This window comes from Castor canadensis, chromosome 12 (assembly GCF_047511655.1).
Source record: "Castor canadensis chromosome 12, mCasCan1.hap1v2, whole genome shotgun sequence".
NCBI classification, from domain to species: Eukaryota; Metazoa; Chordata; class Mammalia; order Rodentia; family Castoridae; genus Castor; species Castor canadensis.
This window is the reverse complement of record NC_133397.1, coordinates 80,367,920-80,395,246: the sequence shown is the minus strand read 5'-3', so window position 1 is coordinate 80,395,246 and position 27,327 is coordinate 80,367,920. Positions and strand designations below refer to the sequence as shown.

At 47.2% G+C, this 27,327-nt stretch overlaps 2 protein-coding genes across 6 annotated transcripts in view; both read left to right on the top strand.

The window, feature by feature from the left end:
• Positions 1-8,106, top strand: part of Cnnm4 (cyclin and CBS domain divalent metal cation transport mediator 4) — a 39,208-nt gene extending 31,102 nt beyond the window's left edge. Inside the window, exons 6-9 of one of the 3 annotated variants that reach the window (XR_012439807.1) lie at positions 579-641; positions 5,065-5,249; positions 5,503-6,420; positions 7,230-8,106. Coding sequence is in view for 2 of the 3 variants with exons in the window: in XM_020165982.2 (XP_020021571.1) it covers positions 579-641; positions 5,065-5,249; positions 5,503-5,706 (452 nt within the window). In the remaining variant the exon portion in view is untranslated. Of the gene's footprint in view, positions 1-578; positions 642-5,064; positions 5,250-5,502 lie in introns of all 3 variants that reach the window. The other 2 variants (XM_020165982.2, XM_074050201.1) reach the window with 2 other exon arrangements.
• A 4,703-nt stretch (positions 8,107-12,809) lies between these two features.
• On the top strand, positions 12,810-27,016 carry Cnnm3 (cyclin and CBS domain divalent metal cation transport mediator 3). 3 transcript variants are annotated; one of them, XM_074050202.1, is made up of 9 exons: positions 12,810-14,093; positions 16,543-16,686; positions 17,892-18,041; positions 18,432-18,601; positions 18,788-18,884; positions 19,233-19,366; positions 19,729-19,867; positions 21,334-21,402; positions 22,890-27,016. In XM_074050202.1, exons 1-9 carry the CDS (start codon positions 12,854-12,856, stop codon positions 22,955-22,957), a joined length of 2,211 nt encoding a protein of 736 aa, XP_073906303.1. In that variant the 5' UTR covers positions 12,810-12,853; the 3' UTR covers positions 22,958-27,016. The 3 variants fall into 3 exon arrangements, with proteins under 3 accessions (XP_073906303.1, XP_020021575.2, XP_020021573.2); XM_020165986.2 differs by lacking the exon at positions 21,334-21,402 and adding an exon at positions 22,287-22,385 and having other exon boundaries at positions 12,811-14,093; XM_020165984.2 differs by lacking the exon at positions 21,334-21,402 and having other exon boundaries at positions 12,811-14,093.
• Positions 27,017-27,327: the final 311 nt, after the last annotated feature.

Sequence of the window (27,327 nt, the reverse complement as noted above, 5' to 3'; positions counted from 1 at the left end):
TGAGGCTCTGGAGCTGCGTTCTGCAGCAGGTGGGCCTGGATACCTCAGGCCTAGGAGTTACTTGTCTGCCTCTCACGGGAGTACCCTTGTCCATTCTGCTTGAGGAAATCTTTTTTTTTTTCGTTTTTGAGATAGGGCCTCACTTTGTAGTTCAGGCTGGCCTTGAATCCATGATCCTCCTGTCTCAGCCTCCCAAGTACTGGTTTACAGGTACCATGCTTAGCTACTGCTAGGAGAATCTCATTCAGAAAAGGCTTGCCGAGTGGCAGACTTTTTCTAGGGCTGCCATAGAGTCCAGGGTCCTGGACTCTGTTCCTTGATTCATAGACTGTCAGATCCCACTTGCAGTGGCTGGGAGGGGAGATTGCTCTTGGCACACAGGGCCAGGTCTGCCCTGTTCTGCACAGGGCTCCTTGGTCTGCCTAGTGCACACCCCTCCCATCAAAGCCGTGTCCCTTTTCTCCATGTGTCCCACTTCCTCCCAGCCCTGCCAGAGGTAGCCTAACCCATCAGCTCTGCCTCTGTGTCCTGCCTCCTGTCCCCACCCAGGTCACTGACCTCCTCCTCTTTTGCTCCAGTGCCTTCCACCCAGGTCGGGTGTCCGCCTGGCAAGCGGAACTCTCTTCTCTCCTGGCTCTCAGGTAACATGGCATGATGGAGAAGTGTGCACTGCCACCTATTGCCCAAGCCATGCACTGCAGCTGCGTTAACCCAGCCTTATAGGCATCCAACCAGGGCACACTTGGGGGCCAGCCTGGCTAGTAGTATCCGCTTAGCCTAGGGCCCAGTTTCTGGGTAGCTTTGCTGCAGTCTTGGAAGGGCCTTCCCAAATGTTCTTCAGTCCTTGAGAAGCATGTCCTGCTTCAGTAGTGAGACAGGCACACAGATACCCACACACAGTCGATGATAGGCTGAGAATGAAGGGTTGCTCCTGGTCAGGCCAAGCGTGCACTGATTAGATCCCACTTGAAGGGCTGGGAGGGGACTTGCACAGTCTGGAGGAGACAGAACCCAGCTGGTCAGCACCTCCACTCCAGGCTGTTCTCAAGCCTTGGCAGGGTGACGTGTAAACCTTCCTGCACTTCCTCCAGTCAATAGCTTGGGTCTGTCTGACTGTCTGCTAGGTAAGGCCACAGCCCAGCAAGTAGAGGTGAGCCCCAAAGTCATCTACCCCAAGAGAATCTTATCTCCATATTACTAGCTAAATCCTACCTGTCTTGGCCTTTTCATATGGGAAATGGGAACAATACTGTACCCACTTCATAGAGCTATCAGGAGTGATAAATAAGAGCGCTGATGTAAAATGTTTAGTTAGAGCCCAACTGTTACTCCTTCTGTTTTTCCTGTATTACAACTAAAATGTGGCATCCCAATCAAAGTATTTAGGAAAAGGCCAAATGCCACATGCTGTTTCTGGTATTGGATATGTCACCTGCCTGGTACCTGTCCTGGGAGTCATGGGAACAAGTGCTAGGCAGACATAGTCAGCCTAAGGTTCACTAGGGTTCACTAGGGTTCCTAGTTTTTAGGCTCTGATAGCCCTACAACACACTACCTCAGTCACTTGTTTCCCATTTTATATTTGTACAATTAGGTTGGTTTGTTTGGTGTTTTTTTTTTTTTCGTTTGTTTTTACTTTTTTTTGTGGTGGTGGAGATGGAACCCATCTCCTTGCCCATACTAGGCAATTGCTCTGCCACTGAACTATACCCCCCAGCCCTTTTATTTATTTGATTTTATTTTATTGTGAGTTTTCTTAAAGTTTCAAAACACACTTTGCTATTTTGACTCCCTGTTTTAGAAATAGTAAGTAAAAAGGTAGCTTAGGAGTCACTTGCTGTCCTTTTCAAACTGCACTGGTGTGACTTCTGCACATGCTCTTATTTCACTGATGGCCAGGAGTTTGTGACCCATGGCTTGAATCCTGGTGTTTAGGTGCTTTCCATCAGCGTCCTCATCAGAGCCGTATAGTGTTCCATTGAGCAGGTGTGCCTTGCTTATGCTCTGCTTCATCGTATTTGTTGGGGAATCTCTATTATAAATGACACGATGATATTAAAAAACTGTATGAAAAAAGCTTTCTGTGTGTTTGAGATGATGTCCTTAGGACATCCTTTGAGAAACAGAGGACTGGAGGAGTGGCTCATCAAATGGTAGAGTGCCTGCCTAGCAAGTCCAAAGCCCTGAGTTCAAACCCCTGTACCACCAAAAAAAAAAAAAAAAAGAGAGAGAGAGGGAGAGAGAAATAGAATTACCAGGTGTGTGTGTGTGTGTGTGTGTGTGTGTGTGTGTGTGTGTGTGTGTAGGAAAAGCCCTAGTTTTTGTTATACTGTTTATTTTATTTATTTATTTATGGGGGTGGAACTGGAGTTTGAACTCAGGTCTTCACACTTGCAAAGCAGGTGCTTGTAAAGCAGTCCACTTAACTGGTTATTTTGGAGATGGGAGAGGGGGTCTCATGAACTATTTGCCCAGGCTGCCCTTAAATAACGATCCTCCCAATCTCAGCCTCCCAAGTAGCTAGGATTACATGTGTGAGCCACCAGCATCCAGTTTATATTCTTTTCTTTTAATCATAAAAGTAATGACTTATTTGGGAAAATAGAAAAAAATCTTTTGAAAATCAAAAGGCACTATAATTTCTTTTTAAAAAAATTTCTTGAAAACCATTTGTTTTTAAATTTTACTTGCACTATAGCCAAAATCAAATCCTTAAAAACAAAAAATTACGTTGTTTTAAACATAAGCTTATAGAAATATTCAGATACCAGTGTTTGAAAGATAGCCTACAGATTATAAAAACACAACTACTATACAAAAAAATTCTATGGCCAGATCTAGTTACAAAATTTCTTTTATAAACAAACTTTCATGATAGAAGATAAAAAATCAAGAGATTTAATATTCCTCTAAAAATACATAGTTGCTCAAAACACGGGTTAAGTGTATTGAAATCATATTGCTTCTTTGAAAACAGAAATGTTTTAGCCAGATATTCCATCAGCAAAACACCATGTCATATCTACTTAGTCTTTTGATCTCTGGGTATGAGTATTATCCAAGATGTTATTAAAGAAATGGGTAAGCAAGCCTACTAAACAGGAGTTTCAGGTCCCTCAATTTTGATCATCATCTTACTAAATACAAAATTTTAGATGCTTGAACGCTGGGGCTTTGTAAGTGCGTTAGGTGTGAGAGACACAACAGCAGTGCCAAATTCACTCAGTAGGACTTTTGGGGACTCGATATCACCAGTTGGGCAAAAAAACAACATTATAGTTTTCTGTTCAGATTTTATTTGAAATCTAATTCAAATTGTCAAAGCTACAAAAGGGGGGACGAATCTGGATTATTTTGCTCAGTCACAACATCCTGAAACAAATTTCATTTGAGAAACAAACAGTATTTTGATGTATTTCTTTCTAAGACTTCTGTTTTTAAATAAGTCATGTCACTAATTTATGTTAGTTTTAAATTCAGTTCGTAGGATTATTCAGTGGTAGTCCACTTGTCTAGCATGTGCAAGACCCTGGTTTCAATCCCTGGCACTGAAAATTAATTAGCTAATTAATTAATTCTAGAGCATTAGAATTATTAACTAAAAAGCATTTTATCTTCAAATAATGTAAATATTACATAATACCCCCAGTATTTCTGTGATTTTTTTTTTTTCTACAATTTAATCAGAGGTGCTACTTAAGCTGGCTGGTTGCATGTGGTACACTATTGATTCTCTGTTTTCTGTTTGGGTCGGGGGTGGGGCGGTTCTGCTATCCAGTCGTAGACTAGCCAGACCTTTCCTGGATTTTGTTTTTTGCGCAATACATGTGTGCACCTGTGTGTGTGTGTGTGTGTGTGTGTGTGTATTACTGAGGTTTGAACTCAGGACCTTGTGCTTACTAGGCAGATGCTCTACCACTTGAGCCACGTCCCCAGTCCTATTTTCCTCGTTTTATAAATGAAAAAAAATCAAAGGTTTTCCTAGGCACAAAGATAGACTGTTATTCAATTTCGTGTTACTTGGTTAAAGGCTGTGTTGGTTATTGAGTCACTGGACTCAATATGTTTGCTGTCTCCACTGGGCTGTTTGTTAGAATGGCTAACTTAGTGGTTAGTTAGTAACTTAGTAATTCGACTTCCACTTCCTTTTGTTTAAAATTGCACTGTTGTCTAAGTGTTCTCAAAGCTAAGCCCTAATGATGTACAGTAACTGCCAGTTCCTCTTCCTGTCCTCCTTTGTGCTTGAGTCACTACCCTTTCCTAAGTAGGAAGGCCTGTGCTGCCTCTGGTGGCAGGGAGAGGTGGCTCCACCCCCAGCCCAGTTGCTGCTGCATGACAGGGACCTCTGGGTTTCTGAGAGGGAGCTGCTGCCTGTTCCTTCTGCCAGCTGGCCAGCGGGGGAGAGAAATGAGTAGATCTGAGTTCCACGCTGAATGGGTCACGTGCAGAGCACATTGTACAATGGGACAGGACAACATGTAGGGGTGGGGTATATTCATAGTGAAAACTATGTTCTTCCTTCTTTTTGAATCAGGGTCTTACCGTGTAGCTCAGGCTGATTTGAAATTCACAATCCTCCTGCCTCAGCCTCTTGTGTTCTGGGATTACAGATGTGCACCATCATGCTCAGACTGTTTGTTCTTTCTTTTATTAAGTATCTTTTGTTTTAAAGTATACAGTTTATGCCACTTGACACAAGCTGGTATTGAGACAAGGATAGAAGCTTGTCAGTCATACAAGGGTAATCATTGTGTTGCACTTGACAGTTGTTGGGGTGTTAAACTTTTTATGTCTTGTTGGTTTGTTTTCTGGCTGGTTGGCTTGTTTTGGTGGATTTTTTAATACTTGCTGCATGACACTTTTTCTAAACTCACTTGCTCACTGGCTTTGAGGATGTCACACCCGTGCAGTTTTAGCTTCCACTGGCTTTTTCTTGTCCCTAAGAACCATGGCCTGTTCCTGATGGGGCACAGTGTCCCTGTCATTGCTGGGCTGAGGTCAGACAAGAGGCTGGAGTAGGTGCCAGGATGACTTCTGGCCTGACAGCCTCTGCTTTTTCCACAGAACGATCCCCAGCCCACCCCACCCCACTTAGTCGCTCAGCCTCCCTCAGTTACTCTGACCGCAATACAGATGTGGCGACCACAAGCAGCCTGACAAGCAGCACCAACCAGTTTGGCAGCTGCATCGTGGGCCAATATATCTCTGACTTCAGTGTCCGCGCACTCACGGACTTACAGTACATTAAGGTGAGTACCTCTAATGGTCCTCGCAGACCACCATCACCCTCCTCATTCTGGGTATTTGGATTGCTCTGCTCAGGAGCCACCAACACCTTTTTCATCCACCAAGCCCATTTTTCTTCCTGCCCTTGCTCCGTGCTTTTTCTAAGGGTTCTAAAATTCTCTCCTGGTCATACCCTCTCTTCTGGCCTCAGTCTCCCAGCCCCTGCCCAATGCATCCATCACTACCCCCAACACTCGGCATCTTTTTCCCTTCTAGATCACTAGGCAGCAGTACCAGAACGGGCTGCTGGCCTCCCGCATGGAGAACAGCCCTCAGTTCCCCACAGATGGCTGTACCCCCTGCACGGAGAGCTTTGCTGAGAACTCCGAGTCTGAGACGAGGGTGGTGAATGAGACCACTACACTTCTCAACGAGCGCAACTCCTTGCTGCACAGAGCCTCCCATGAGAGCGCCATCTGACAGGAGGGCCCGGGGGCCTCCCGCCTGCCCTGCGGGGGCCTCCCTGGTGGGCCCACATGAAGACAAGGGAGCCTGTTAGGCCAGAATGGGTGCAGGTAGATAACCTGTGTGACTGGGCAGCCAGACAGCCATGGCGATCTGGCTGCCAATGGGGACCTCTGAACAGTTCTGAGGTGGTGGCTGCCCAGTCCTGGGCAGTAGGGCAGTTTTCTAGCTGTATGAGCAAAGGCTTTTTTTACTGAGAAAATTTCTAAGCTAGGCTCATTGCTCCTCTTTTTAAATACCTTTTGGGGAAGGGAAGACAGGGTTAAGGAACTTTATGTAAACAACAAAAAAATTTTTTTTCCAAAAGAAAACTTTAAAAGGGGAAGGGTTCCTCACCCTGGGAAGCAACAGCGATATTCTGCTCATGGCCGTGACCTTCAGCCCATGTCCATGACTCTGGGAGCTGCCCTTCTCCTGCAGTGGTCGGGTCCCAGAGCTGTGAGAGGAGGGTTGGCTCTTGGGAGGAAGATACCTCTTCCCAGGAAGCAAGGAATCAAATGGTATTGAGATCATCTACCTGGACATGTGCACCAAGAAATCACTAGGCTGTGAGCACTGGGTGACTGTCATCAGGGACGTGACAACCTCAGCGACAGAGAGAAGCTCATCTACTCCTGTCAGCAGCTGAATCCAGCCGTCTCCTGGAACTCTTATCTGATGGCTCTTCTGGTAAGTTGGGGCTTGGCTGAGGACCCTCCCTGCTGCCTCCTGTATACCGCTTCGGACAGCTTCCCCACTTGTAACTGGGTGGACTCAAAGTGTTATGCAGGGTGTTTGCTTACCTGCTCCCCAGGCCCTGCCCTCACTTTTACCAAAGGTTTCCCCTTGGGGGCGAGGGCATTTGTATTAGAGATAACTTGTCTGGGTACTCCTTTCAGTTCTAGGAAGACTGTGATCACAGGCATTTGTGTTGTTAGTAGTTACAACCACCCACCCTTACCCATAAGGAGTAAGGCTCACTTGACTCAGGAAGCCTTTTACCCAGACTCCCTACTCCTCATTTCTATACCCCTGTCCCTCTGGGGGCTGGGGACAAGAGGACATGTTGAAAGCCAGATAGCCTTTTTTTTGGGGGGGGGAGGTTTGTTATTTTTTATACCCTTTCCTTTGCTTCTGGCTGAGGTTCCCCTGACCTCATTCACCCAAAAAGGAACCCCAGGAAAGAAGGGTCCACCTTAAGACGTGCCATTGGCAGCCCTAGCTGCCCGTGCCTGCGTGACCCTAGTGAAGGGCTCAGCCAGCCTCACTGCAGCCCATGGTACTGCCTGACAGCCCCCCACCCATGTTAAATCCTGCCCCAGTGCCCTTTCTCTGGATGGAATCAGGCCGTGTTGCAGAGTTCTAGGCTTCCACTGTGGGGAGGCTGTGGGACTGAGGGCCATGTCTACCCTTCTGTTGGGAAGAATAGAGGCTGGGGTGCAGGAAGGGGAGACTGCAGGCCTTTCGCCTGAGTGGTGTTTATTCACTCCTTTCCTCAGCCAGCGGAGTCCTGTCACCCCCAAGTGCTCTGCTCTCCAGGTGCCCAGAGAATCCTAACTTCTGGGACCATGGGGTGGCTTGCACCAAGTATACCTGCCCTCCGCCAGTCTGAGGTCTTCCCCGCTCACAGAATTTACTCCTAGAAGCCTGGAGAAGGCTGTCATGCCTGTGGGTTCTCAACTATAAGGAAAAAAGCCATGAGTCCTTTGACCCCATAGGAAATCCTTAGTTTTCTACAAGAATAGCTTGTTCCTGAGTCCTCACAGGAGCTGGCCCAATTGTGTTTCCAGGAGACCTGAGTGTCAGGTGGAGCAAAACATGTTGGCCTGAGCCCACATGAGTGGGTGTGAAGCAAAAGGAGCAGGTGCATACACTTCCACAGCTACCTCTTTGCACACAGTTTCTACCAACAGATGGTCCCTCTCCCCCTCCCCATTTATAATCACTTCTTGCAGAGGGTCTTGATTATTTCCAAATATTACCGGTCCAATGACTTCCTCCTCCCAGTGCAATTTCTCACTTCCTATTCCAACCTCTGGTTCTGGGGCTGAGCCATACCCTGGAACTAGCCCACTCTGCATGTCTTCGGACAGGGACACTTGGCAAATGGCATCCAAATGGGTAGGCAAGTCACAGCCACCATAGCAAACAACTCCTATTTATTTTGCATAAGATTTTAATTTGTATATTTTTGTGATTTATTTTGGCATTGTTATGAGTTTGACTCTCGGGAGTTTTGTTGTTATGACTCTGTCTTTTGTCACAAAACAATGATAATATTTGCTAAACAATATATGGAATTTATTTTTGATTGGTAATAAAAAATGAAATATGTATAAGTCTTAGTGAGTATATCGTTTGCATGTTTCACTTCTGTCCACATTTAACATCTGTGGTAGAGATAGAAGTGGCTGGTTAACTGCTACTTGTGACAGGGCAACGGGCAATAAAGTATTCTAGGACTGTTTAGCAGTAAAACTCAAGCAGAATTATAATTTACAAAATAACATATAATCAAGGCTGTTGTCACAGGAGTTGGTGAGTATCAGCTGCTGGCAGACATGCAGGGCACATGTGGAGTGCAATACACAGCAGGAGTCCTGTGTATTAGACACCATAGGGGTTCTGACTGTTGATGCTGGGAGATCAGCTGGGTTAAGCAGGCTTTCCCTCCTTTCTCTCTGGGGGCTGAGGGATGGACAAGCTTGATCTAATACTAATATATGATGGTGTTGTTTACAACATGCAGTTGCCTTTTTGTCCATATTGATGGTAGGTGTGGTTTCAGAGTTAAGAGTCTGCCCCCTGAAAAAGCCTGATAGGATTACCTCGCTGCATCTGCTCTTAGAACTGCAGCTGTAGAATCCTATATGGTGTGCACTTGTGCTGTAGGCTGGTGTGTGCAGTCCAATGTGTCAAGGCCAGGGGCTCAAGCAAGCAAAGCTTAACAGCTGACAAACTGGGGCATTTGAAGAATGGGCCATGCTTAGAGCCATCCATACTCTAATGTCAGCCGCTACCACCCCTCAGTGAGTTCAGTGAGGAAGGTCCCCTGAGGAAGACAGTCACACCAGCCTTTCCACTCACTGTCTCATCCTGGGACACTTCTCCCAAGTCTGTGAGGCTCACTCCTCATTTCATTTAAACCTCCGTTCAAATGTCACCTCCTAGGCTGGGTGGGTAGCTTAGTGATATAGTACTTGCCTAACATTTGTGAAGCCCTGAGTTCAAGGCAAAAAAACAATTGTTACTTCCTTACAGAAGGCTTCCCTGATTACCCCATCTCAAACAACTTGTGTCTCCTTATCTTGCCTTTTCTTTCTAGCACTTATTGCTAGATATAAAAATAAGACCTGTATATTTTCTGTTGTCCCAACATTAGAATCTAAACTCCATAAGGGGAAGGATTTCATCTTATTCCCACTGTAATCCCAGCATTAAAACAGTACCAGTACATCGGAAGCATTCACTGCAGGAAATTAACAAATGAATGACTTTTTCTTTCTTTTTTTTTGTGGAACTGGGGGTTGAATTTAGGACTTCACACTTGAAAAGCAAGTGCTTTACCAGTTGAGCCATGCCTCCAGTTCATTTTGCTCTGGTTATTTTGGAGATGGAGTCTCTTGAACTATTTCCCTGGGCTGGCCTCAAATCACTGTCCTCTCAATCTCAGCCTCCTAAGTAGCTAGGATTATAGGCATGAGCCACTGGCACCTGACTTATAATGAATGAATGAGTGAAAGAAACTCTTACAGTAAGGTAAGTACTAGATACTGTGGGGGGAGTATATGGCTCCCATAACTTTGACCCAACTTAGTCAAGATAGTCAGGGAAGATCACATCTGAGCTAAGATTTGAGAAATAAATAACCAGGAGTTAGCCTATGAGGTTAGACCCAATAGCTGTGAAACTTTTTTTGCTGAGACAGTATCTTACTTTGTAGCCAGGCTGGCTTCTTAACTAGCAATCATCCTGCCTCAGCCATCTGATTGCTCAGATTACAGTAGCTATGAAGTTTTTTGTTGTTTTGTTTTCTGAGATAGGGTCTCTTTGTGTAGCCCAGGCTTTCCTTGAACACTCCACCCTCCTGCCTCAGTCTCCTGAGTTCTTGTATTATAGGCAAGCGCCACCTTGTCCTATAGTAGCTATGAGTTTTAAACTCAAGAATAAATACTTAAGCCAATTGTGATGATTCGTGCCTATAGTTCCAACTAGTTGGAGGCAGAGGCAGGAGGCTCACAAGTTGGAGGTCAGCCCTGGCAAAGTTAATGGAGACTGTATCTCAAAAACAAGATAAAGGGCTGTGGATATGGCTCAAATGGTAAAGCACCTGCCTAGCGAGCATGACTTTAAACCACAGTACCACCCAAAAAGCAAACAAAGAGTTTTTAAAAAGGGGCTGGGAATAGCTCAAGTGCTAGAGCCCTTACCTAGTATGTGTGAGGTCCAGGGTTCAATCCCCAGTACTAAAACAACAAAAAATTTTAAGAAGTAGAATTGTCCTGAGCCAGACACTGGTGGCTCATGCCTGTGATCCTAGCTACTGGGGAGGCTGAGATCAGGAGGATCATGGTTTAAGGCCGATAATTTATGATACCCCATCCCGAAAATAATGACAGCAAAATGGACTGCAGGTGTGGTTCAAGTGGTAGAGCACCTGCTTTGCAAGCACGAAGCCGTGAGTTCAAACCCTAGTTCCACCATAAAAAGAAAAGTTCAAAAAAAATTTTTAAAGTAGAAATGTCTTGATCTAAATAACCAGTAAGAAAAATGGCCCATGAGGCACCTGAAGGTCAAGTGTTGTCTCCATCAAAGCTGTTATTTACAAGATGTGGGTCAAACAATGACACAGAAAAGAAAGAAACTGGTGAAATATCTGTGAGTCCTCTCAACAGAAAAGGGCTCTGTGAGCAACTTTTTGTTTGCCCAGTCCTGGATTCTTTGTGATTTTGGATATTGAGGATTTATTTCATTTTATTTTTCTCTTTTTGGCATTACTGGGGTTTGAACTCAGGGCCTTGCCTTTGCTGGCCAGGTCCTCTAGCACTTGAGCCATGCCCCTAGCCTTTTCATTTAAATTATTTTTTAGATAGGGTCTCTTGGTTTTTATCTGGTCCTCAGACCCTATGTAGTTGGGATTACAGGGGGTAGCCACTATGCCTAACTGTTTTCCACGTTTTATCCACCTGAAGTTTCCCCCCTCAAAAATTCAGTTATAAATTGTTTTCCAGGGGCGCCTGAGACCAAGGAAGAAAGTAACTTGTCAAAGGTGAGCACCTGGTCTCCAAATCACAGGGAGCTCTTCCTTTCCTCTGGAACTGTTCTTTGCTACTTAATGACTTCAGGTACATGACTCATTTCTATCTCAATGTCAGAATTTTACCTTGATTTGGAGACAAAAAATTGAGAACTGAATGGGCTGAATCTAGTATAATGCCTGCACATTTTTTTCCTTCAGAGGAGGCAAGACAATCCTGTGCAAACCCGTAGTCTTGTCATTATTGCTTCTCCTGGTGACTTGTTTTGTAGAGAGGTGAGGCAAACTACTTGTAGGGCATTTAGTACCGTCCAGATAAAAACTAGAGAACATGGGGGTGCACTTGGACTAGTTCTAAGTCTACAATGTAGAAGAGATACTTTCTTTTTTTTTTGGTGGTTCTGGGGATTGACCCCCTTTGAGCAATTCCCCTGGTCCCCTTTTTATTGCTTGTTTTTGAGATAAGGTCTTGCTGACTTTTGCCTGGCCTGGCCTGGAATTTGTGATCCTCCTGCTTCTGCCTCCTGAGTAGCTGGGATTACAAGTGTGTACCACCATGCTTGGCTTCTTACTATCTCTTTGGTCATTTACTGTGGGCTTGGTTTTGCACATTCCTTTCCACAAAAACATGAGTTGTGACCATACTGCACATAGCTTTTAGGATGATATTTTTAGGACCTAAGTTGTTTCTGTAGAATCCTTTAAAGATCATTTATTTTCCTTTGGTGGTATTGGGGCTTGAACTCAGGGCCTTGCACTTGATAGGCAGATGCTCTATCACTTGAGGCACACCTCCAGCCCTAAAGATCATTTAAATAACATGTGTCTTAAGTCTTATCAAAGTCTACATACACTAGAAGTTTGAAAAACCTAGAATTGTAGAGGAAAATGCAAAACTATGTAATCTGGACCCCCTAAGGGAAGTCTTGTTAGCAGTTTGTTTCCTTCCAATCCCATAAAGACCCTGTACTATGGGTAAAGAACATTTCACACTGTCGACAGACCAAATTATCTTCTAAAATAAGGACAGTGAGAACTCCTCTTGAACAGCTCTCATTGGTGCTGAGGAACTGTGCGAGTGCTACTAGCAGACCCAGAAACTCTGACTGAGCTGCTGCCTCCCTGCATGGCTGGGATGGTGACCAGGGAGTTTAGGTCACGTTGGAACCCAATATCCACGCTGAGCCTGTGAGCTTCACTTTTCTCCTGTAAGACATTAATTATATGAAGTAGCTGCGAGGATCCATTGAAGCTGTGATTTTGTTTCTGTATTTACTATGGGTCTCCCCGGAGGGACCACAAGTTCCTTGAAGGTATGGGACAACTGTGTCTTGACGTTCCCAGACCTAATACAAGAGTTAGGTTCCCCGATCCTTCAGGTCAGCGGATTCAAAACCTTCCCGGTTCCTGGGGCCCTTTTCTGAGAAAACTGCGCGCGTTCCATACACTTACATCTCCCCGTGTGCAACTTCAGGCGCGCGGGAACCCATGATTAGTTTTAGAGCCCAAGCACTTCCCAGGGCGCTGGCCGGGCCTTGGGCGCACGGGCGCGGCCTCGCGCAGTCGGAGGCTCGGCTCGCCGTACTCGGTCCAGATCACCGCTCCGCGTCCTCGACCGTCCACCACCCCTAAGCCTAGGAAGCCACCGCTGGCCAGGCCCGCAGAGAGACCCACGCCGCTGGCCCACCCCGCGCCGCTTGTTTACTCCCCGGCGCAGCCTAGCCCGACCCCCGGGGCCCGCCCTCGTCCGCCGCCTATTGGCCAAAGGGGCCCAAAGGCCAGCGGCCATTGGCCGAGGAAGGCGGGGGCGGGGGCGCGGGGAGAGCGGGGTAGGCTGCGCGAGAAGCCGAGAGGGGGCAGCAGGCGATGGCGGCGGCGGCGGCGGCAGCTGCGGCAGGTCAGCTAGGCTGGGTGCTCGCCGCGCTCTGCCTGGGCAACGCCGCGGGGGAGGCAGCACCCGGCCCGCGACTGCTGGGCTTCTGCCTGGAGGAGGACGGGGCGGCGGGTGCAGGGTTGGTGCGCGCAGGAGCCGCACGGGAGGCCACCTTCCGCCTGCGTCTCTTTGGCTCGGGCTTCACCAACAGCTCTTGGACCTGGGTGGCCCCCGAGGGGGCAGGCTGCCCCGAGGGCGGGATGGGCGCGGCGGCCGGGGAGGCGGTGACCCCCACGGGTGAATGGCGCGCGCTGCTGCGCCTGCGCGTGGAGGTCGGGCGCCCGCACTCTGCGCTGTTGGCTGTGCGCGTGGAGCCGGGCGGTGGAGCGGCGGAGGAGGCGGCGCCGCCCTGGGCGCTGGGCCTGGGGGCGGCCGGGCTGCTGGCGCTGGCGGCGCTGGCGCGCGGCCTGCAACTGAGCGCGCTGGCGCTGGCGCCCGCCGAGGTGCAGGTGCTGCGCGAGAGCGGCTCGGAGGCGGAGCGTGCGGCAGCCCGGCGCCTGGAGCCCTCTCGGCGCTGGGCAGGCTGTGCTCTGGGAGCGCTGCTGTTGCTGGCCAGCCTGGCGCAGGCGGCGCTGGCGGTGCTGCTGTACCGCGCGGCCGGCCAGCGGACCGTGCCCGCTGTGCTGGGCTGTGCAGGGCTCGTGTTTCTGGTGGGCGAGGTGTTGCCGGCGGCCGTGAGTGGGCGCTGGGCGTTGGCGTTGGCACCCCACGCGCTCGGCCTCAGCCGTCTGGCGGTGCTACTCACTCTGCCCGTGGCGCTGCCCGTGGGGCAGCTGCTGGAGCTAGCGGTGCGGCCTGGGCGGCTACGCGAGCGCGTGCTGGAGCTGGCGCGCGGCGGCGGCGACCCCTACAGCGACCTCAGCAAGGGCGTGCTGCGTTACCGGACGGTGGAGGACGTGCTCACGCCTCTTCAAGACTGCTTCATGCTGGACGCCAGCGCGGTGCTGGACTTCGGTGTCCTGGCCAGCATCATGCAGAGCGGTTACACGCGCATCCCTGTGTACGAGGAGGAGCGCTCCAACATCGTGGATATGCTTTACCTCAAGGACTTGGTCTTCGTGGACCCCGAAGACTGCACACCGCTCAGCACCATCACCCGCTTCTACAACCACCCACTCCACTTCGTCTTCAACGATACCAAGCTGGATGCCGTCCTGGAAGAGTTCAAAAAAGGTAAGGACTAGAAATCGTGCATGAAACCCCTCGAGGATAGGGTCCAACCCTAGTGGAAAGCAGTGAGACTTCCTCCTTCCCAGAAGTGTCGTTCAGAGAGGGATGCAGTGTCGTAGAAAGCGAACACCTTGTACACGCTTGTAGGCCCAGCACAGGGAGATGGAGGCAGGAGGATTTTGATTTCGAGGCCATACTGGGCTACTGTCTCAAAAATCAAAACAGAACAAAATACAGAGAAGAGAAAAAGAAAGCCAACACACTTTCTTAATGCACTTCCCCTCCTTCAGAATAGTTTTCCCCCCATTTGGGAGACAGTATGACCACCATAAGGCTTTCCCTCTCCCAGGCCATTTCTGTGCACTTGGGCTTTGCAGCGGACCAAAACTCTTGGATAGTAACTAAAAGGACATAGAAAAGGTGGTGTCTAGATGGCTGTTACCTAAACACATTTGATGTCAAATTAGCTGGACCTGTGATGCTTCCTGCTTGCAGACTAGGGAATGACTCGTAATTCTTCCCTGCAGGTATTGAGGAAACTTTCACATTGATTTCCCTGAAAGCGACGTCATGAGTGCTGATTTATTTTTTTTCCCTCTGTAATCTCTGATTTTTAATTAATGTTTTTCCCCAGTGTTAGGGATCAAAGCTAGGGCCTGCCAAGGTGAGTGCTCTACCACTGGGTCCCACTCCCAGTCTCCCCTTTTCTGACATTAAGTAAGGTCTCTCTTAGGTTCTCCCTTAGCTCCACATTTTTACTCACCATCTCCTTTCACTAGTTTGAGCAACCTTTTTTTTTTTTTGGCAGTACTAGGAGTTGAACTCAGAGCCTCTGCTTCACTAGGCAGGTGCTCTGCCACTTGAGCCATGCCCCCAGCCCTTTTTGCTTTGGCTGCTTTTGAGATAGGGTTTCGATTTATGTCTGGGTGGGCCTGGACCTTCATTCTCCTATTTATGCTTCCCAGGTAGCTGGGATGTCAGGCATGCACCACAGTGCCTAGCCATTGTTTAAGATGGGGAGGGTTTTGTCAACTTTTTGCCCTGGGATGGCTTCAAACTGTAATCCTCCCAATCTCCACTTCCCAAGTAGCTAGGATTATGGTGTGAACCACTGCACCCACCTGTATCTGAGCAACTATTAAGAGAGGCCATGCAGATGTTAAGGCATTGCTTCCTCTGCAGTCCTCTCCATACTCATCCTGAGAGTGCTTTCTAGAATGTGGTGTTCTTTGACCACCAGCCATTCTTCTCACACCTGAACTCCTACAAGATGGTGGTAGGTGCACCTCAGGTCTCTGAGCAGAGTTGATCCTAAAGGCTGCATTATGGGAGGTGGTGAAGTGAGTAAAACCCTCTGATCTTCTGGCAGCTGGGAGGTCTCCTGGCCCCAGGTCCACATGGGAGGTACTCAGTTGAGCCCCTGGACAGTCATCTTTTTGCAGGAAAGCTGCATGCCTTTCATCCTATGTTGAGTGCAGCCATGTGCTTAGGTAGGCTCTGGTAGGTGCTCTCCTTGCCTCATCTTTCATAAGCGAGACCTGGGTGTAGCTCATTTCTCCTCCCTGTCCCCTGCCCCCGAGACTTGGGCTTTTTTCAAGCTTGCAAGCCCTTACTATAGAAACCCAACTAGAAAGCTGACATGACAAAGACACATAGGAGCAAGGAGGAAAGTTCCAACCTGAGTTTCTTTCTCCCTGCAGTTTGGATTCCAAATGGCCCTTTCCCACATCTCCATCTCCTGGACAACCCCCAAAAGGGTAGCTTTAAGAATTAGGAAAACCTTAAAGCACCTGCCTAAAAGAGGTGACTGTAGGTGTGGCTCAAGCGGTAGAGTGCCTACAAGCTCAACCCCACTCCCACCAAAAAGAAAAGAAAAACCTGCCAGGCATGATAATGTACACCTGTATCCTAATACTTGGGAAACTGAGGCAGGCTTGTAAGTGCCAAGCCAGACTGGGCTACATAGGGAGAGACTATCTCAAAACAAACAAACAAACAAACAAAAAAAACCCCAAAAATAAAAAATTTAGGAAAACGTACCCTCTGGCTGTCAACACTCCCACCCCATTGTGTGTGTGAGTGTGTATGCACATGCACACACTCACTTAGATTGTCCCAGGGGAACCTGTGTTTCTGGAATCAGTGCCCACAAAGCTGCAGTTGCTATTTAAGGTACATGTTCTAGACTACGTGTACCTTGCCTAAGATGCATCCATGGCTTGGAGTCACAGGTTAAGTCCCAGCTCTGCTGCACAATGTGGGGGTCCTCCTGTGGATGAGCATGGTCTCTGAGATCCCTCAGCATGTTGAGAGTCTTAAGAACATAAGGAAGCATCTGACCTAGCACCTGGCACAAATTTTAGCTTCTGTCCTTGTGGTGGGCTTGTACCAGGAAAGACTTAAGAAACATGACAAGCCCCTACAAGTTATAAATGAGTGTCTCTCCACACAGGGAAGTCGCACCTGGCCATCGTGCAGAAGGTGAACAACGAGGGTGAGGGTGACCCCTTCTATGAGGTGTTGGGCCTGGTCACCCTGGAGGATGTCATTGAGGAAATCATCAGGTCTGAGATCCTGGATGAGTCTGAAGACTACCGTGAGTTGACTCCCAACCATTTTCTGCCTTAGCTGGTCCTTCAGGCATCCTGAGACACGTGTACCTGAGGCCAGTGGGTCTTCCCAGCCAGGCTTCATTCTCCCTTCCCTTGCATGGGCCAGTATTGCCCCCTTGCAGCAGAGTTCCTCTTGCATTTCCATGGAAGCCGTGGCATGTGGTGTTGGAGCTTGGGGCTCCATTAGCAGTTATTCTCGTCCCTGGGAGAGGGCTCTGTCATTCTTGGTCCTATCCCATTCTTCTGTCTTTCTTGGTGCCTTTGCTGGCTCAGGTTCTTTTGTGTACTACAGAACTGTCTTTTTTTTTTCTGGTACTGAGGCTTAAACTCAGGGCCTACACCTTGTGCCACTCCACCAGCCCTTTTTGTGATGGTTTTTTTCCAGATAGGGTTTCTTGATCCATTTGCCTAGGCTGGCTTTGAACCACAATCCTCCTGATCTCTTCCTCCTGAGTAGCTAGGATTACAGGCATGAGCCACTAGTGCCCAACCAGAAGTGTCTTTTTAAACAACCCATTCTTTGGGCTTGGGGTATAGCTCAGTGGTAAGAGCAGTTTCCTAGCATGTGTGACTCCCTGGATTTGATCCCAGCACTAATTTAAAAAGAAAAGAAAGAAACCTGGGGAACCTTGATTGTGTCTTCCTTCTCTCAGGATAATGGCTGAAGTCCACAGAGCAGGCATAGCCTTGCTTAATGGCTGGGGCCTCACATGGCCACTTGAGACCTTGAATTGCTACTTCTTTGTGCTTTCAAATGTATCACTTAGCCTACATGTCTGTTACAAAGCACAGCATATTTTTCAGTTCCTGAGACTCTCACAGAGTTACTGGGTTAGTTGCTGCCATTTGCCATGGTGACCCTCAAGTATGTACTTGGCAGTGAGGGAGACTTCCAGGTCTCTGAGAAGGCCAGATGTTTTATGTAAACCACTGTGTTTATATCAGCATTCTCTTCCCTTCTCTAAAGAAGGAAGCTGGACTTCCTTATGCATATCTGAAATGTGGGCTGTTGTCCCCTCTGTTCTGGGAACCAGGATTTCTGTGGGGAATGGGAGCTGGGGGGCTCTGGTGATGTCTCTCCTGAATCCCTAGGCCTTGGGAGGAAGAAGCATGCAACAGGGCTTGCTTGCTTTGGTTATATTCATTGGAGTGGTTGCTGATGTCCATGCATGCCATCTCACCATCTCAGGAGCCACCACAGTGAGGAAGAAGACTGTTTGCCTGAACACCCCTCTGAAGCGGAAGGAGGAATTCTCCTTGTTCAAGGTGTCTGATGATGAATATAAAGTAAAAATTTCGCCTCAGCTGCTCCTGGCCACCCAGCGCTTCCTTTCCCGAGGTGAGGGTAAAGGGTGGTCCTTGCCCCTGCTTTCTGTCTCAGCATAGTTGGTCAGGAGACCACCCAGGTCAGACATTGACTCTGTCCCTGTCCTGGTGAGCAGAAGGCACAGAAGAGAGTGTGTGTCTCTGCTTCCTTCTGTAGCCCTATCAGCATTTTAGGTCTCCTGAAGTGTGGCCCACGTGGCCAAGAGCAGAGCCAGGCTGGTGCCCCTTGATGAGCCATGGCCAGGGAGCCTCAGCTGGCCCATATGGTGTGCCCATTTTTCTCATGTGGAGTATAGCAGCTCAGGGGCCACTGGGAAGAGCCCAGAAGGGTGACAAGAGTCAGGTGTGGTGACAGACCACTTGGGCTCCAGTAGACACTGTCCTTTCTCCCACCATGGGGCAGAGGTGGATGTGTTCAGCCCACTGCGAATCTCTGAAAAGGTCTTGCTGCATCTGCTGAAGCATCCCAGTGTCAACCAAGAGGTGAAATTTGATGAGAGCAACCGCCTGGCTGCACACCATTACCTGTACCAGCGCAGCCAGCCAGTGGACTACTTCATTCTCATCCTGCAGGTAACCATGGCATCCCAGGCCTGGAGCCTCCCACTACCTCAGAAACTTGGAAAGAGTACATGAGAAGAGGTGGGGGGAGAGCCATGCAGATATCCACCCCTGAATAATTGGAGCACATATCCTGTGTGCTCTCTTCTGGCAGGAAAGATAATCTACCCACCTCTGTTTGTCTCCTGCCCCTCCCAGGGCAGGGTCGAGGTGGAGATCGGGAAGGAGGGTCTGAAGTTTGAAAATGGGGCCTTCACCTACTATGGAGTGTCTGCTCTAACAGCACCATCCTCTGGTGAGCCGTGTCCCTTGTTGGAGTTTGGGGCAGAGGTCATGGCCTGTAGAGCTAACGCTACCACTCTGGTTGCTGCTTTGGCTCTCAGTGCCCAGGACTCTAGCCTCCCCTGAGAGCCTGTGCCTCTCTCTTGGGGTTGTCTCTGGGTGGTGTGGAGGGTGTGACAGCATTTCTTCTTCACTCATCTTGGTGGCCCTCAACATCCCTGTAAACCTTCCCCAAATGTGTCCTTTACCCTCTTCTGAGTTCCCACCTGTTCCCTCAAGGGTGATTTAGGGGGTGGGCCTTAGAGGCTGTGCACATCTAATCCCATTGGATTCTACTACCACTGATTAATCCTTTCCTTAGTTCACCAGTCCCCAGTGTCCTCATGCCAGCCCATCCGTCATGACCTGCAGCCCGAGCCAGCTGACAGCACCCGCTCCTCTACATACTGTCCTGACTACACCGTGCGGGCCCTTTCTGACCTGCAGCTAATTAAGGTGACCACTTGGGCTGCTCATTGTTGCTGGTTTTAACTGTCTTTGTGTCCCCAAGGGGCTAGTCCAGCTGGTCATGGTGTGTGGATGGAGTGCAAACTGAGTGACTCTCCAAGGTGATGGAGCTCAGCTCCTTGGATATCCCTGGATCACTGTGTTCTAGACCTGTCTACAGGCCTTGTATGTGGTCTCTGTCAGACGTCTTAAGAACATTTGACTTCATAGCTCTCTGCCCTAGCTTAATTTAAAGTTCTGCCTTTGACATTGTCCTCATGTAGTGCAGTTCAGAAGTGTGAGCCCTTGTGCCTAACTAGCTGAATCTGCTTCACAAATCGCACCTGCTGGGTAACACCTCTGCCCTTCAGGTTACACGGCTGCAGTACCTCAATGCACTCCTGGCTACCCGAGCTCAGAGCCTGCCGCCATCCCCTGAGAATGCTGACTTCCAGGCCATCCCGGGCAGCCAGACCAGGCTCCTCAGTGACAAGTCTGCTGCAGCAGGAGGTAAGCTCCATGTGGCGTGTCTTGCAATGTCGGGACCCAGAGGGCACGTGATCTGTGCCACATCTTACTGTTTGAACACATACATGTTTGCTGTTCTTCCTTGCTCTGCATCCTCCTGTTTCTCTCCCCATCCTTTCCCCTTCTTGCTGTTTTTAGTAGCTTAGATGACTCCAAGCTGTAGACCAACTAAAGTAGAGCACACCAAGTTAGCATTTTCTCTTGAGGGCCTCTTAGAGTGAGTTGACTTAATTAGAGTAGTTGTTAAGTGGGAAAATGTCAAGTTCAAACACTTCTGGCTGATGAGGATTGAGGTTAGGTCACTTGGAGAAAGAAGATTTGGGTCACCTGTGGATCTGGCTCAGAAAAGCATTTACATGATCCAGTGGCGAAGGCCTGTCCCATCAGCCTCCAGTGTGAGCAGAAAGGCCATGTTTGGAGACAAACTTTGCACTGTACAGTGGGGTTGCAGTGTGGAGTCTGTGGGATGTGGGCAAGATCAGAGTGGTGGAAAACCCAGATTTCTGTTGTAGTTTTTCAATCTGGTTGAGCCTTTGGGTGAGGTTGGAGATTGCCAGGCTGGGGTTTCTGGCGGATGTGGGAGGCATGCAGGCTGCTTTTTCACCCCACCCTGACACTTGAGAGAGATGAGCTACGACAGAGCACTTACTCTACAGGCACCATGCTAAGAGCTCATCCTTGTCTTTACTTGGTGAACGTAGTCCTGGGAGGTAGGAGTTGCTGGGCCCATCTTACATATGAGGAATGGGAGTCAGAGGGCCAGGCGTGGACAGCCTCTCTGAGACTTTTTGCTCTGGTCACTTAGACCCACCCTTGAGAACACAAATGTGTTTTTTTTGTTTGTTTTTTTATTGTGCTGGGTGGAGGTACATTGTGGCATTTACAAAAGTTCTTATATCAAATATATCATACTTGAATTCACCCCCTCCATCATTTTCCCTTATCTTCCCCTTCCTCCCCCCTCCCCCCACAAATGTGTTTTTATAGTAGGAATGTCTTTCTGAATCATGAGGTGACACATAGGTGCAGAGACCCTTTACCATGAGTCATGGTGATGGCTCAGCTCATGTGGGCTCCAGCCCTGGGTGTTGGTAAAAGGGGACAGCAGGTGAGGCCGTGCTCCTTAAGTGCTGGCTCTGGGCATGGGTCACCTGCCTTTCTAAAGGACTGTCTTCTTAGATGGGCTGTACCTTAGGGTTGATTCAACTGTTTACCCACTATAGTGCATCCCTGTACAGAAATTCACATCCACACCATCACATTAGCTTTGCCAAGATACTTTAAAATGAAAGTCATTTAGTTTTGATTTTCTTATATGTGAGCCAGAATTTTCTGGCTCCATCTGCTACTTATACTGCACATGCTATATTCAAGATACAAACCTAAGTTGGGAATGATGGCTTCATTATGTGAGTCGCTACACACTCAAAAGAATTTTTTTTTTGCAGGGCTGGGAATTGACCCCAGGGTTTTTTCTGCACTACTGAGGATTGAACCCAGGGCCTCATGCTTGCTAGGCAAGTGCTCTACCACTGAGCTATGCCCCTAATCCCTAGAGATTTAAAAAAAAATCCTCTTGGCTTCAGTTGCTCAATGGGCCATTCTTTAAGAGAGTAATAAATAGTGGCTTTGTGGATCATTTCCTCTTTGTAACGAATTATCCAGCACAATGTTGGTTATTTTCACCTAAGTGCAATCTGACTTTTGCTCCCAGTGAGGCTTGCCTGCCATCTTTCTGCTCCTTGCCTGAACTCTCTGGGGTCTTCTGTGTTTATCCCTGTTAGTTTGGCATTTCACTAGCTCACAGAGCTTAGTGTTACTGCTGTGATGGTTTTAGTAGGGGTCTGCTTAAATAGTGCAGGTAAGAACTGTGCCCCGGAGTCTTGGGACTTGGGCACTAGATCCCTGGCAAAGAAGTATCTATATTAAAATGCTTGGAAAGTACATTAATTTTAAGTTGCCTACAGTGGGTCAGCAAGCTATGGTGCAAAGGCTGGAGCTGGCCAGTTGCCTGTGCTTGTAAATAAGGTTTTATTGGCATCCACACTTTTGTTTATGGATTGTGTCTGGCTACCTCTGAGTGACAACAGTAGAGTTGAATAGGTGTGACAGAGCCTGAATGACCTGCAAAACCTAAAATACAGCTTTTTACTGAAAATTTTCTGACCCCTGGCCTCCCATTCAAATTCTGAGTAAGTCCTCCATGTGGCCTGCTTTAAAAGGAAAAGTCCCTGCACACTGGGCTTGGTGACTTCCTCTGTGGTCTTGATCAGCAGCACTACGGTGCCTGTGTGGTGCGTAGTCCTCCACGGCCTCCCCCGTGGTGTTGCACAACTGAGGGGCTCACCATTGCTGCTCAATAGCTTGTCTCTTCTTCTTTGTTTCTCTTTGCTCTCTTTAGCCTTCCCAGTAGACCTTTCCCTCTTTGGCACATTTGGAAACTGCAGTTGATAAATGACTGTGGACTAGTGAGCATTTTTTGTTTTAAGAAAGCACCAAGGTAAATATATCTCCCTTTCCTTTCCTCTTTGATTTCTCCACCCTTTAGCTACTGGTGGGCACTGCTGAAGGCACCTCAAGCTGGATGGTGTTTCTCCCTGGAGTGGGGGGTGGGTGCTGTATTTCACTCTTCTGGAAGACAGAAGGGGTTATGAAACAACTGCTCAGCCTTGGAAAGTAAAGCTGCTTTCCAGCACAGGGTACTTGGTTGTCCAGGGCAGGCTTCTCCATTGTAGTGACCTGGGCCCCCTCAGGTCAGAAATCTACAGCCTCTGTGTTCCTCATCCTTCATGGATGGCATCTCTTCATAGAATGCTTTTCTCTTGTGAGACCAAGTTAGGATGGCCACATTCCTAACCAGTCACTCCTGGCTCTGCCTTGATACTTTCTGAGATGTCCTGAGGCCCATCTGCCTTACCTGCCCTAAAGATTCAGCACTTAGTTTTGCTAGAGCTGCTTCTTTCACCAGCTTCAATGTTCATTCTCCTTTTCCTCTCTTTTCTAGGGTCCAACCACAGCAGCAGGTCTGGCATTCCAGTGGAAGAAAGCCCTGGGCGAAACCCAGGAGTTTAACTACTTGCCGGGCAACCCTGAACTGGGGAACAGACAAGCATGTGGGGAGCTGGAGGGAGCCGAGTGGTAGCTTCATTCCAGCCTATCCCCACCCCTCCAGGTCACGTTTTAGATGGCCTTTATGGATGGGGTTCTGGGCTTCAGGTTCAGGAGCCTTCAGCAGGCCCTGCCCTCCTTTTGGAGATGGGGTCAGTGGGGCACAGCCCTCCAGGAATGAAAGGAACAGCATCATCTCTAGTCCCCAGGGCTCAGCTCCTTCTCCTCTGGCACCATGATAGTGCAGTGTATTTATACCTCCTCGAGCCAGACACGATGTGAGTACACAATTACTGCCCTTATGTGGCCATGCCCTGTGCTCATGTTGCTTTTAACTGGCCAATCCTCTGTTGCTGGCAGCATTTCCTGAGCAAACTGAGATCAGTAGTTTTGGCTGGGTGTTCAAATCTATGGCTTTGTCTCTAGTACTTTCTGGCTTCCCTATAACACCATGTTTTGATTTGTGTGCCACAGCCTTTCCCATTTGCCAAACCTAGAAGCAGGATTCCCCAGCAGTCTGTGCCTAGTCCTGCTCCCTCCCATGGAGGTAGCTTTTCTGACCCCTTCTGGAGTCATGTGCAACAAGCTGTCCCTCAGTGGTCCTGAGGCCTGCCCCACAAGGCCCATGGGCCAGCTCTTTTTTTTTCCCCACCCACTGTGCATAGTTGCTTCTAATAGTATTTCCTGTTTCTGTGTTTTGAGAGGATGTCACATGTGGAAGCAGGGATCTTTCTGTTACATCTAATGTCCAACTCCAGGGAGAGTGACTACCTATTGTACCCATCTTGTACCTTTCTTGTAGGCCTCCAAGGAGGTGTTGTGTGGCCATAACTTGCATGGGGAGCAAGGGAAGAAAAGATTTGTTTATGAACCAGGTGCATCTTCACCTTTCCTTAAAAAAGTTAAGGTTTTCTTATATCTCTGAAACATTTCATGTTCTCTTTTTCTGTTCCTAGTGAGGCAGTTTTAGAAAACTGGGAATGAGAAAGCATTTGTCTTTTTCTTGTGGTCTACCTTATTTTCCATCCATAGTTCAGCTGTGTATAAACTGGGGCACAGAGGCATGGACCATAAATTGGGAAGGGAGGGAGAGAGGAGGATTTCTGGGCCCTTTCTTAAAGGAATTTTGGTCCTTGTTAATAGGACTGAAGGCAAAAACAATTAAACAGAAAAAATGTATGTTTGCTGAGAAATTGTTCTCAAGAAATATGCTCTGAGAACAGGCCCAGGTGGAAAACAAGTACTTCGAAATCATCTCTCCAGAACAGTGGTTCTGAACCTTGGCTGTACTTCAGATTGACCCAACAAATTAAGAATGTTGATAGTGGGCCCACTTGTGGGGTTTCTGAGTTAGTCATTCTGAGCCACCAGGGTTTTAGTTTTGAAATAGTTGTAGAGTCACAGATGAGTTTCATATACCTTTCATCCAGCTCTCCTTAATGTTAACATTTTACATAACCTTGGTACATTTACCAAAACTAAAAAATTAACATTAGTGCAATACTCTTGACTACAGACTTCATTTGAATTTTACCTGTTTTTTTTTCTAATAATGTACTTTTTCTGTTGTAGGATCCAATCTAGGATACCAAGTTGCACTTAGAACTAATGCTTTTATTCTTCCCTTTTTATTTTGAGAACTGTTACTTTTGTTCCTTCCTTTTTAAGTAATTACAGATTGACACAAAGTTGCAAAGATAGAGTTCCCATGCACCTTTTACTTAGTTTTCCTCAGTGGTTATACCTTATGGAATTATAATACCTTACCAAAACCTGGACTTTGACATTGGTGGAATATGGCTGTGGAGTTCTACATAGTTTGGCATGTGGAGATCTGCCAATCTAGACCTGTCTTGTCACTACCAGGATCCCCCTTGGACTGCCCTGTTAGAGCCACGCCCCCATCCCTAACCCCTGATAATCACTAATCTGTTCTTCATCTCTATTTTGTCATTCCAAGGATGTTGTATAAGTGGAGTCATTCAATATGTAACCATTCCAAATTGACTTTTTCACTTAGCATAGTTCTCTGGAGATTGATCCAGGTCTGTGTGTCAGTGATTCATTTCTTTTATTGCCAAATGGTATTCCATGGTGTACTTTGTGCAGTCAAAGGATATCTCCAGTTTTGGCTTTTGCAAATAAAGCTGCTATGAACATTCACATACAGGCTTCATTGTAAAGATTAGTTTTCTTATCTCTTTGAGATAAATGCTAGGAGTGCAATTGCTACGTCATGTGGTCGTCTCATGTTTAGTTGTTTTTTTGTTTTTTTTTTTAAACTGCCAAACTTTTTGAGTACCACTATAATCTTACATTCGTACTAGCAATGTAGAAATAATCAGTTTTTCCAAATCTTCCTCATCATTTTGTAGTGTTGCTGTTTCACTTTAGCTATCTGATAGGTCTGCAGCTTTACCTCCTTGGGCTTCATTTTCACTTCCTCAGTGGGTGGCATTGTCATCTGTTCATGTGTTTTCATGTTGGTGACATGTTGATCTGTGCCCTTTACTTATTCCCTAATTGGATTATTTGGTTTTTATTGTTTTGAGAAATCCTCATATATTTTAAATGCTAAAGCCCTCTGTTGGAATTTTGGCTTTATCCAAGGTGGTATAATTTATATTTGAAATGTCCCCCAAAGACCTATGTGTTAAAGACTTGATCCCCAGCTTGCACTGCTCTAGAGGTGGGGCCTAGTGGGGTCATTTGCAATGTGATCATGGATGGGGTACTGGGGCCCCCGTCTATTCCTCTCTGCTTCCTGATTGCCATGAGATGAACAGGCCTTTTTTGCCATGCACTCTGCCATGATATTCAAGGCCAAAAACAATAGCCAAGGACTATGCACTGAAACTAGGAACCAAAATAAACCTTGCCTCCTTTTAGGTTGATTATCTCAAGCATTTTGTCACAGTAACAGAAATGTGACTTAACACAATATAGTTTGCTTTGTCATCCTGTCTCAGCAGGGTTTTACTCAGAAGAAAAGTTTTGATGAAGTCCACTTTATCAACTTTTCTTTTATGCAGTGGGCTTTTTTTTCTTTTAAGTCGGACTCGGGTTTGAACCCAGGGCATCATGCTTGCAAAGCAGGCACTCTACTGCTTGAACCACACCTCCAGTCCACTTTGCTCTGGTTACTTTAGAGATGGAGTCTTGTGAACTATTTGGCCTGGCTAGCATTGAACCACGATCTTCCTAGTCTCAGCCTCTCAAGTAGCTAGGATTACAGGAGTGAGCCACTAATTCTTGGCCTGTGCAGTGTGCTTTTATCATCCATCTGAGAACTCTACCTAGTACTAGACCCCAGAAGTTGTCTCCTTTTTTCCCTAGCAGTTTGATAGTTTTATATTTAAGCTTGTGATCTGTTTTGAATTAATCTTTTGTATAAGGTATGAATTAGGTCACAGTTTATTTGCTCCTTTTTTCTTTTTTTGAGGTCCTCACTAGCTCAGGCTGGTCTCATCCTCTTGAGTACTGGGGTAACAGGCATGTACATCATACCTGGTCTTTTTTTTTTTTTTTTTTTTTTTCCTTTAAGCCTACAGATGTCCAATTAGTCTAACACATTTGTTGAAAAGGCATCTTCCCATTCCCTGAATTGCTTTTGCACCTTTGTCAAAAGTCAGCTGGGCATATTTATGTGGTCCTATTTTTGGGCTGTCTACTGTTGATCTATGTGCCAATACCATATATTACTGTAAGTATATATTAAGTTTTGAAATCTGACGGATTCCTCCTCCCACTTTTACTTTTCAAAATTGTTTTGGCTGTAAATGTTCTTAGGAATTTCAGAATAATGTCTACTAAAAATCTTTGCTGGAATTTTGATAGGAACTATTTTAAACCTATATATCAGTTTGGGGAGAACTGACATATTTATTGTGTTAGGCCTTCCAATCCAGGAACATGGTATGTCTCTCCACTTAAATATTTCATTTTATTCCTTACATGTTTTGTTAGATTTAAACCAAAGTATTTCAGTTTTCTAAACAATTGTAAATGGTACTATATTTTTAATTTTTGTGTCTGTATCTTCATTGCTGTTAGATAGAAATAATTTTTGTATGTTCATGCTGTATCCTGAAATCTTGCTGGACTCCCTTATCTAGGTAGTTGTTTTTCCCACCTGAAGAATTCCTCTATACATAGATAAGCATGCCCTCTACCAATACTTGGGTCCCATACTGGAGTTTCTTTAACCTAATGGTATAGACATTAGGACTTTTCAAACCTCTCTTGGTGATTCTAATAAGCAACCAAGGTTGAGAACCATCAATGAGTAGAAATGCTCTGAACACAGGCCATGTGCTAAGACTCCATGCAAAGCC